This window comes from Euphorbia lathyris, chromosome 4 (genome assembly GCF_963576675.1).
Source record: "Euphorbia lathyris chromosome 4, ddEupLath1.1, whole genome shotgun sequence".
NCBI lineage: Eukaryota > Viridiplantae > Streptophyta > Magnoliopsida > Malpighiales > Euphorbiaceae > Euphorbia > Euphorbia lathyris.
The window spans coordinates 81172533-81184655 of record NC_088913.1 but is presented as its reverse complement, the minus strand read 5'-3'; the positions used below and the strand labels follow the sequence as shown (position 1 = coordinate 81184655).

At 33.8% G+C, this 12123-nt stretch overlaps 1 protein-coding gene across 1 annotated transcript; it reads left to right on the top strand.

Moving 5' to 3' along the window:
- Positions 1–6804: 6804 nt before the first annotated feature.
- LOC136227514 (uncharacterized) lies at positions 6805–10108 on the top strand. The gene is made up of 6 exons (XM_066016201.1): positions 6805–7269; positions 7781–7909; positions 7999–8119; positions 8211–8292; positions 9338–9491; positions 9573–10108. The coding sequence occupies exons 1-6, from the start codon at positions 7006–7008 to the stop codon at positions 9702–9704; spliced, it is 882 nt and encodes a 293-aa protein (XP_065872273.1). The 5' UTR covers positions 6805–7005; the 3' UTR covers positions 9705–10108.
- The last annotated feature ends 2015 nt before the right edge of the window (positions 10109–12123 follow it).

Genomic DNA, 12123 nt, shown 5'->3' with positions numbered 1-12123 from the left:
CTATTTGATGAATTTTAAACTCCATCATTCAATAGTGAAAATAACCAAGTAAGGTTCACTTTGTCAAAAAACAAAGTAATCATAGAAGGCACCTTAAAATTATAAATAATATTCATTAGTGACGAATATATGATTGTTTGGTTGGGGAACCGATTTTATATATGGTGGATAATTTTTTCTTACTAAATTGGTGTCTAATAGAAAAAATTCGGATAGATCTAATAGATCGAAAAAAAAAAAGAAATTTAGATTTAAGAATGACGTAATAGTCTAAAAAAATAAAAATTTGGATTTAGAGATGGTCTAACATGCTAGATTTAAGAATGACGTAATAGTCTAAAAAAATAAAAATTTGGATTTAGAGATGGTCTAACATGTCAAAAAAATTGGAATTTTAGATTTAGAGAGGACTTAACAAGACATAGGCCAATTTTGGAATGTTAATTTAACACACGATAAATTTTTTGGAAACATGAGGGACCAGAACCACCACCGCCACAAATTTTGTGGAGACATGTGGGCCGAAACTACTCATGACCATGGTGGTTCGGCGGTCGAAGGGGTCTGGCCCTCCAGTCTCCGCCCTTGATGTTGACCGTCAAAAGTAATTTCATCCTTAATAGTAAGTGGAGATCATATATCATTATAAAACGCATATATTTTATTCATTATTTTGTATTAGTTGCATATCAATTAGTTTAAAAAAAATTCATGTTTTTTTTATTTAATAATAGAATTGGAGATTAAGATTTTTAAATTGGATAAAATATCTAGATTTTTGTTCAATTTTTACAAAACACGGTGTGATTTTTTTAGAAATCACTTATATTCATGCGTTTGTGATAGGCTTAATGCTTCTCCAGCCCCCTTAATTTGTCCAAATTGGTCATTTTACCCTTCCAACTCATCGAATGTCCTACTTACCCCCTTAACTCCATAAAAGTGGTATTTCTCACCCCCTTAACTTATCCAAATTGGTCATTTTACCCATTCTCAACTCATCAAATGTCATATTTACCCCCTTTAACTCTATAAAAGTGGTATTTGTCACCCCTTATGATCCTATTTACCCTCTTATAAAAATGGTATTTCTTACCCCTTTATAGTACACAATCAATAGGACTTATTCAAACGAATAAAAAATACAAATAACAAGAACATTAATATAAATAAGTTAAATACATTATATGTAGGGATAATGTACGAAAATAGGCCTATGATTTTTTGGGAAGTATCAATTTAGGTTCAACGTACAAAATAACATAAATATAGGCTTAATGTTTAAAAAAGGTTATCAATTTAGGCTTCGATAACGAATTGTAAGGGGTGAAAAATACCACTTTTATGGAGTTAAGGGGGTAAATAGGATATTCTATGAGTTGGAGGGATAAATGGACAAGTTGAGGGGGTAAGAAATACCACTTTTATAGAGTTAAGGGGGTAAATAGGACATTCGATGAGTTGAGTGGGTAAAATGATCAATTTGGACAAGTTAAGGGGGTTGGAGGAGCATTAGGCCGTTTGTGATATGTTACTAATGAATGATAAAATGACGCACATGTAAAGTGTAGATGGCAAAATTAATGGCAGAGAAGACAATTTGATGAATTATTTTTGAAAAATTGACCCAACTTGTCAATGTTAGAAGTAAATTTTTTCTTGACTAGATATAAAATTATACCATTTTATATATTAGAGATAAAAGTGTTTCTGGTTGTCAATGTTAAAGTATTTTTTTTTCATCTTATTACTCCATATATATTAAATTCTTTAAGATTGTTTCGTTGATGACCTGAATTAGCAAAATCATTTCCATTGGTGCATGAAAATAGAAAGAAATTGTGTGACGATGGACAAAGAAATTAGGAAGGTAGTTCAAGATTACTTCAGCAACCTATTTACACCTAGCTAGCCATACCTCTAGAATTGTGGAGATCGTGGAAGCAATTTTGAGGAGGGTGACTGAGGACAAGATTGCACTTTTATTACTTCCTGTTTTTAAAGATGAAGTTAAAGTAACCGTCTTTTAAATTCATCCGGAAAACCTCTAAGACTCGATGGTATGTCCTCTCTATTTTATCAATCTTGTTGGGATGTAGTGGGAAGTGATGTGACTAAACTAGTTGTGAATTTCTTTAACTCGGGCTCTATACAGGAGAACCTTAACCATACCTATGTCACACTTATCCCAAATGTAAATAATCCACCATGTGTTTAGGAGACCCGTCCTATTAGTTTATGTAATGTATTGTATAAAATCCTCTCTGAAGTTTTGGCAATCACTTGAAAAAACCTTTAATGATGTGATATGTGAGACTCAGAGTGCATTTGTTTTGAGTAGTCATTACTGATAACGCCCTGATTGCATTTGAAGTTTTTTATTCAATGAAAATGAGGTTAAAAGGGGAAGGGGGGCCTTGCTTTCAATCTTAATATGAGTAAAGCCTATGATCGAATGAATGAGATTATCTCAAGTGTGTATTGATCCATTTGCGGTACCCATCATATTTTGTTCACTTGATTATACAATATGTTAGTTCTGTTTCTTTTTCTTTTCTGATAAATGGTCAATTGACAGGTTATCTAAATTTGTGGAGAGGGTATAGACAAGGGACCACATGTCCCCTTATCCTTTTGTTTTGTGTGCAGATGGCGTATATGTTGGTCCCTTGTAATGTGATAATTAGTTCATGAGGCGGTTAATGGAACTATTGAGAGTTTTAAAAATTTAGCTAAGTAAAAATGCTTCTCACAGTTCAATAGCACATTCTAGAGGATATATATATTAAAGATTCAGAAGCAACTTTAGTTGATCAACAACTAAGATTGATTATATCCTTGGTTCGAAGAGTAATGCCTCAGAGGGGTTTCCAAACTTAGCACAGTTAAACACAACTCTAACTAATTTATACTTCCGAAATAAAAGCAAGTAATAAAGAGTAAGAGTTAGAGAAAGCGATACGCAACTGTTTTATCCTGGTTCGGCCTCTTGCCTATGTCCCCAGAATTCCTCTTCCGAGCTTTAATCCACTACCGAGCTCTTTGTGGTAGAGCACAATCCTTTACAACAAATATTGAAATATTACAGAGTACCTTCCTCTATAACCTACACTCAACTATCTAACTCTCTATTTGCTAAATACCGAACAAACAGCAGAGCTTCCGAACTATTCTAAATGATTGATAGTTTTGTTCTGAATAAGAACACAATGAAAGATCTTAGAAATTTGTTACACAGATGAATAAAAACGTTTGTGTAAATGTTTTTGCTTTGCTTTGCTTAGGAACTTCAAGAATGAATCTATCAGAATTTCAGCGTTGAAGATCAAGTTCCAAAGTTGCAAATGATGGGGCTTTTATAGTTGACACTTCAAAGCAGGGATCATTTTGAATTTTGAAATAACAGTTGGAGGGAAACGCTCTTCTTTCGCTTTCACTCTTAGAGGCCAGTGTCAACAACTAATGGTCTTCTATCTCTTTAACATTGATTTGTCTATTGCGCTGCGCTTCAGAGCTTGGTCGAAAGCAGACTGATTGTCTAACCAAATCAGGCAAAGTTCTCAGGTTGACCAGGGATAGACTGTCTGGAGATTCTAAATCTTTCCTTATTTTGTGAGGCTTTGTTAGTGGCACAGAGTCAACTCTTGATCCTGTCTAATGTGCGTTCATCTCTATCTTCCGAATTTTTCTTATCTTTGAGACAGATAAACTTGCTTCTGGATCCTTTTTCCTGTTGGGCTGAAGCTTGATCCAATAGTCTTTGGCTTATGGGCTTTGATTTAAGGTTTTGAGGCCTTTTCTTATTTCTTTGAACTTATTTTTAATTCATCAACATACTTCAACAAACACATTAGTATAAATAAATCAACATATAAATTTAATGTGTTATTAATTATAGAGATATTAATTTCATTTAATATTTTTATCGTAATAAAAATTAGTGTGGAAATTGTGTTTCAACACTATCTGCTAGAATCAGGAGCGAGGAGAAATGGGGAAAGTTGCATGATATCAAAGTGGGACGCGGTAGTCATGTTATTAGTCATCTAGTATTTGTAGATGATTCCATAATTTTTGGACGCTCCAACAAATAAAAAGGGGAGGTGGTTAAAAAAGTACTCTCGGACTATGAAACAACAACAAGACAAGTGGTAAATTTTGATAAATCAAATATTTCGTTTAGTAGTGGAGTTTGTCAACAAACAAAAGATGATTTGATTCATTTTTTTGGAATTAAAGAAATTGACCATTTTTCTAAGTACATGGGAATGCCTACAATTAATTGGTATTCAAAGAAGGGGATCTTTCGGTTCCTTTTGGAACATTTAAGCAGGTTACAAAGGTGGGGGAAAGACTTCTATCAAGTGTAGGTAAAGAAATCCTCATCAAAGTTGTTGCCCAAGCTATCCCTTAGTACATTATGTTGTGTTTTCTGGTGCCACATAACTTTTGCAAGGATCTATAGGCTTTGATAGGTCTATTTTTTTGGGGCAGGAACTTAGAGAAAATATCTATTCATTGGCTCATTTGGGATGTAATGTGTGGAAAGAAAGTTGATGGAGGTTTAGGCTTTCAGTGGTTTGAATCCTTCAACCTAGCAATGATAGCAAAACAAGTGTGGCATCTGAAGAAATTTTTGTTGGTCGCTTGTGAGGTTAGAGTAGTTCCAAAGGGAGGGGTGGATGGAACTATTGGTTAATTTTAACCTTTTATAAATTTCCCACTTATCGTTTAATGGCTTAGCACAGATGCAAGCTTATCGTATATATGACTATTTTGGTGAACCCATCGCATCTTCTAATGCCCAACATCTTGCTTTCCAAGCTTGCATGTAAGACAAGTTGATTTTTTACACTTCCTCGAAATCTTTCACAATGTCCTTTGGTCTATAAACTCTATCCCCGAGATCAAACTTATCCGTAAAGTAGTATGTCGGTAACTCGTTTCCCCGCTTGCATGTGATGTGGTAACATTTGATCTCTGGCACATGTGTGTTTCTTCATTATATCCATTATTCGGAGCCTAAACATATCAGAATTGGGTATCACAATACCTTTAGCATGCCATTTACATGTCTCATCATGCTTACTTCTAACTTCAAATATGGACTTGTTAGACTTGTACACTCTCCATTCGAATCTGTTCTTAACTGTGTATTTTCCAAATGCATCTTGCAATGCTCATTTGTTTGAGAATATATCATGCACCTTTAAACCAACAACCCCTTTTGACGCACTAGCTTTAATAGGAAGCATTTGTGCATCATGGACCTCTAGGAGCCATCGAAATGGACCGGTCTTCTTTCTTATTCGTTCTACATCATCCGCCTTATATATACTTGCCAATACATTGCTTTGGGGAACAGCTTCGCGATGAGATTATTTCCAATGGATAGGTTGTTCATCATTTACCGTTTCTTCTGTGCCAAAATGACCCCAAATGTCTTCTTCGTACGTTGGTTCTTCTGAAAAATAAACCGGATTCGAGCTAATATCATCTAAACCAAGGTTGGATGCAAGGTTGAAATCAATGATCTTTTCTTTTCCTAGCCGATGAGTTCGGACTTCAACGGTTGTGTCTACTTCAACAGTTGTGTCCATTTCAATGGTGGCATTGGCATCACAGCTTGAATGAATAACATTCTTTGTCTTTATAGCTCGCGGTTGGATTGTTTGTGAATCAAAACTAACATATAGTGGGATAAAATCGCTTGGATTCATCCGACAATACTTTATGAAGCACTCAACATCACTTGAATCAACAATTAGAACTACTATCCTAGGAACTTTGTTTGGACCGTATGTAGTTTGCGTAGTCATACGTACGTCAAATGATGTTGGATCAACACATACAGATCAACAATTAGTACTACTATCCCAGGAACTTTGTTTGGACCGTATGTAGTTTGCATAGTCATACGTACGTCAAATGATGTTGGATCAACACGTATAGAAGTGTATACTCACTCGTATGTGATGGTTTTTCCAATGGTTTTCCATTGGCCATTCTACATGATCACACATAATAAATGGTCGGTTGACATGCTGCTACCAAAGATAAACAACAAGGAAACCAAAAGATAGTGTGTCAAACAATGAAATAAACCAAACAAACTACATATACTTTGCACTCTTCGCATATTATCAAACTGCGAATTCGCAGTCTTCGCATATCATAAATATGCGAATTCGCAGTCTTTGCAGAATATGCAAATATAGTTATGTGTTCAGTATGTACTCAGTCTTCGCAGTTTGTGATTCCGCAAAGAAAAACTACAGTTGCGAAGTTATTGGGTTACCCAAAACTAACTTCAAATACAAATTTTTCAAAATTCTAACTTCAAAAACACAACACTAACAAGTTCAAAGGGATTTATATATATGAAATTAACATAATACTTATATATACGAAGAGTATTACGGATAATTCATAATGAAACAGTTTATATATATAAGTTGATTTCAAACAAATCTAAATATATAAATAAACTTCCAATTTCAATCAATTTTATAATCGATATCTAAATGGGGAGACCAGTAACGGTTAACAATATAACTTCTCATAAATTCCTTGTTAAAATTTTGCCAATTAGCCTATAGGCCAACGGTCTCCCCTTGCACTAATCAAGTCTACTTTCAAAGTTTCCAACGGACGAGAAAGTTACAAAGTAATTATTACAATTTTTGAAAAAACTTCACGCGAACAGAAACCGACTGAAATAAATACCACGCGCTCACTTATATATAGACGCGCGTCGGATTAACTTTAGCATCTCTTTCACTCCTTTATCTCTCTACTTGAGCTTTCTCTCACTAGAAACTAGTATTATCGAATAAATCAACGCCTCCATTACCACCAAGAAAAAACTCAGAAAGATACAGAGAAATAAAATATTTATATTAGAAGAAAGCAGTGTTAAAATCAAGATAATTTCTTTATTTTCCATTTGCTCTTAATCACCACCACCACCACCGCCGGAACGCTGCTACGACCCGCTACTTGTTTATGGCTGAGTTGACTCAGACCGAGGTGGTCTACTCGTCTCGGTCTATTCAAATATGGAGCACGTTGTGGAACTGGCTGGCTTTCTTCTACCAGATCTTTCTACAGATCCTTCGGGCTTTAGGTCATCTTCCTCTTCTCTCTTCTTCTAACTCATTCAAACCTTTGCCTGTGGTTGAATTGTCGGAGACAGATCTTCCGGCCACCGTTGAGATCGCTACTGGTCCTGAGCCGCCTCTTGTCAATGAACCTATTAAAAAACTCACGGTACTGATTTTCTTCCATTTTCTTATGGTTTTTCTCTGTTTGTTTGTTTTAAATGTATGTAATAAGACTCTCTTTTGGATGACAATAGAGCTCAAATTAGGTCCCTGTTTATAACGAACTGAGAAATTATAGTAATTTTGGGGAATTTTGAGTCTAAAATTAGTTGAATTAAATTTTTCAGGAAGTATTTCTGTGGATTAAACTTCAAAAGGATTTAGCTGAAGGACATGTTTAGGTCTGTCTCAGTTGACTTTCCCATTTCATTTGGTAAATTTGAGTTCTGTGGAGTTTAGTATCAATACATAGATGCGAGGTTCTAGTAGGATTCAACAGCTATTTCATGATGCCTCTTGATGTTTAATGTGCAATTTTATATAACTTGAATCCCTTAGGATAATTGCTGTTGTCTTCAATGTTTCTGTTACTCTTTTTAGTCAAGATTTTTTGTTTGTGTTGATTGCTGTTAGCAACTGTTACTGTTTGTTTATACTGAGCACAAATACACTTACAGGTTGTTCTTGATTTGGATGAAACACTAATATGTGCGTATGAGACGTCTAGTTTGCCAAGTGTTCTACGCACTCAAGCAACACAAGCTGGACTGAAGTGGTTTGAGCTCGAATGCGTCTCTTCAGATAAGGTCTCCTTTTCTTCTAGTCATTTTGTTGTGAAAGATTAAATATTTTCATGCTTTCTTTTGATACGATACGGGAATGTTGGACTTTCAAGGAATGTGAAGGGAGACCTAAGATCAATTATGTTACAGTCTTTGAGCGTCCAGGTTTGGCTGAATTCCTCAAACAACTGAGTGAATTTGCAGATCTTGTGTTATTTACTGCTGGCCTTGAAGGTTTGCTTATTACTTCTCCATGTTCTGGCTGATTCTTTTTTACTGCCATTTGTTTTGTTATGTGTATTTTACAGTTTTCACATGTTTGCAGGTTATGCTAAGCCCCTTGTGGATAGGATAGATGCAGAAAATCTATTTAGTTATCGCCTTTATCGACCTTCAACAATTAGCACGTAAGCTCCTTTGCTATTTTCTTACTTTGTATTATCCTTCACATTTGCAAATAGAATTATGCCCTCAAAGATTTGCTGTTTTATTTTCTAGGCCAGCATACTAGACCTGCATAAGGCTGAGCTTTTTGTAGTTGCAAGAAACAAGAAAAGAAATGAAAAAACTAGACTGAGAGAAGGTTAGTTTCAGTGACCATGAATCTTTTGAAGTTTTAGCTGTAAATAGGTGGGACGGAGTGATTCATATAACTGGCCTTACTAGTTTGGATTAAAATATTTAGTTAACTAAGAATTAGCTTGATTATGTTACTGTTCTGACACTATGTGTCTTACATAATAAACTAGTGTAGATTTAGGTTTACATGAAGGTATATACTTCTTTGCATTATGTTATGAACCAAATAATCCCAAGAAGGGGAAGTTGGAAGTCGATTGAACATTTTTTCAAGTATTTCCGCCATCGAAAACAGAATTTTCATCTATTTTAGATTTTCTCAGACTATCCTGGTAAAAAAAAAAAAAAAAACTGAAAGAAGATCAATTGTGCTGCTAGGGTTATCCATGACGACAAATGAAGTACCTTACAAAACAAAATGAAATTGTTTATATATGCAAATTGAGGTTTGTCCAACTTCTAACAGATATGCTTTCATAGAAATATGTAAATGTAATCATCTGAAATGGGTATCAATTGTTTATTTGTTTGAGCCTTTTATACAGTTGAGCAGACTTAAAAAATATAACCAAGGAATTTGTATATTCTGAAGAAATTCAAGCAGTCATTGGGTTGTAATTTTGTTTTTGAGCATCTCATATACTGGATCATTGTTATTACGAAGACGATACCTTACTATTCTGGTCGATGACTCCCTGTTACTGTTTCCATTTGGAGCATGTTTTAATATATCATAGCATTGATGAAATGTTCAAAACAACAACCAAATCCGATATGCTTCAATTATTTCAATTTTACTTTGTGCTTTCTTAGTTTATGGTAGCTAAGCCATCAGTTCCTGTAATTCTGATGATTGATTTTCCATGTGAACAGTCAGTATCGGGAACATGTGAAGGATCTTTCCGGCTTATCAAATGATCCTTCTCGAATTGTTATAGTGGACAACAATCCATTTAGTTTCCTCTTACAACCGCTTAATGGAATTCCCTGCATCCCATTTTCTGCCGGACAACCACATGATACACAGGTAGCAATAATTAAAATGCAATGTTTCTCGATCTTTGTTTGTTCATTTACTTATCACAACTACATCTATTGTGATTTTCAGCTTCTCGATGTGCTTCTTCCACTGCTGAAGAACCTCTCCAAGCAGAGAGATGTCAGACCGACTCTATACGAAAGGTTCCACATGCCTGAATGGTTTCAAAAGCAGGGAATCCCTGCCTCTGGTTGGATATAGTAGTTTCATAGGTAGAACACAATGAAAGCCGCCATCCTTCTTTTACTATCCACGAAACTCATCATTCAGAGGCAGCATTACGCCTAGTAGGAGACACAATTTGTATAGCTTTTCTTTGTATGCTGGAAGCATTCTTGAAGTTTTGGAGCAAGGATCGATTCGTCGCTTTCATTGACCAAATAGGTACACAGTTATTTATATCTGTAGATTTGTTAATACTCTGATTCTTCTTTCAATAATGTTTATATGTTTGCATCTCTCTACTCTTTATGTACCTTTCAGAGTTTTGTAAATTTTACCTTATCAAATGGATTCATTAGTTTGCACATTTTTACCGTTTTATCTATGTAATTGATTTTTGAGAATTTGATACGCCTTTCGTATGTGTGGAGTTAGTTTTAATATATGATTCGATCTGTAAACGTGCTCAAATCTTGTGCTGTTAATCTACATCTTTCATTGAATCCAATGGCTGATGTCTTACATACTTAGAAATTAACTTTTACTGACTGTAAGTTTCTTGCTGAATCCAGTTTCTGGGTTTCTGATACAAAAATAATACAGTGCCATTTTAACCATTTTGTTGGTTAACTATCGTGGTACCTTTCATTTTCGAGCTGATTTAGTTTAACTAAATTTCAATTTTTGCAATACAAAATAATTAAGTAATAATGTCATTATGAATTTCTGATCAAGTTTATGTAAAATTTCTGCAATGGATGGATCCGTCCACTGGGATGATGCCATGTAAGTCCAATTTTTGATGTGACATAATCTGAGTGGGGGATGAAAAATAAATCTTAAACATGTCTAATGTTTTATATGAAAAATTAAATATAAAATGTTAATGAAGTCCAGGGTTGCACAAAATATAGCCAACCCAACCTATCCGAATTGGATTGGGTTGGATTTGATTCAGAAATATTGACCCCAATTTGAATTAGGGTAAAGTACAAAAAAAAAACCTTGTGGTTTCCGACTTTTGCAAACAAGGTCCCGTATTTTAAAAGCGTATAAACGGGGGTCTGTGGTACCAGCCGTTAACAAAGAAGGTATTTTTTATGGATGCAGTTAAGTTGGGCTGACCTGTCACTTTGACTGAAAATTGCACCAAGAGTAATTATCATGCTTGGAAAATTTTACTTGACAAATTTAGTTTAGTGCACAGAAAATTGAGAAAGAACTTTCCCAAGCAACAATAGCAATCCAACAAAGCCTATCAACTCAATACTTAGAACCATTATAAATACTTAAAGACATACCACAATGAACTGCAATCCTGGAAATTTTGAACCAGAGGCTGTATGGACCAAAAAAGAAGAGGAAAAGCGAATTTGAGGGATGGAATTTCTCACGCCTTTTATACCACAATTGCGATGCGAAAGGATGAAATTGCCCTTGGTGCAATTTTCAGTTAAAGTGCCAGATCAACCCAACTTAACGACATTCATAAAAAATCTCTTCTTTGTTAATGACTGGTACCACAGACCCCCGTTTGTACGCTTTTAAAACACGGACTTTGTTTGCAAAAGTCGGAAACCACAGAGTTTTTTTTGTACTTTACCCTTTAAATTATTCATCCACTAAATCAGAATTATTCTTTTTCATATTATTCTTTAAACATTATTATTTTTCTATATTAATCATTTTTTCAACTTTTTATATATAGTTTCATTTGAAATAATATATTTATTTATTTATAAAATGTGAGAATGTATAAATTAATCCAATAAATAATTCCGTCAAAACAGTAATTTATTTAATAGTTAATAAATAAATATATATATGTGGTGAAGCTTTTAGCCTAGTGGTTGGGAGCTTACCTATGTCTTGGGAGGTCATGGGTTTAAACCACATTCGAGTCTGGTGGAGATTTTTCTTTCTTCTATTTTTTTTAAAAATAAAAATAAATAAATAAATAAATAAATATATATATATATATATATATAGTTTTGAAACATGTAAAAAACAAAGTAACGATAGCGGACACCAATAAATATATATTTTTATTTCTCATATAAAACATCTAAAATTTTTCTTTCTTCTAATTTTTTTTTTAAAAATAAAAATAAATATATGTATATAGTTTTGAAACATAATAAATATATATTTTTATTTCTCATATAAAACATCTAAAACAAAAATAATATTATCTAATTCTACGAAAAATTAAAATTATATAACATCTAAAAATTCCAGGATTTTTGATATTTCAGAATTTCTGAAATTCCAGAATTTTCGAAATTCTAGAATTTTCAAAATTTCAGAATTTTTAGAATTCCAAAAATTATGGGAATGGAATTTCTAAAGATCTGCAATTCTAAAAATTTTGAAATTTCTTGAATTTTTGAAATTCTAGAAATTCAAGAATTCTGGAATTTCAAAAATTATAGAATTTCAGAAATTTTGGATATTTAGA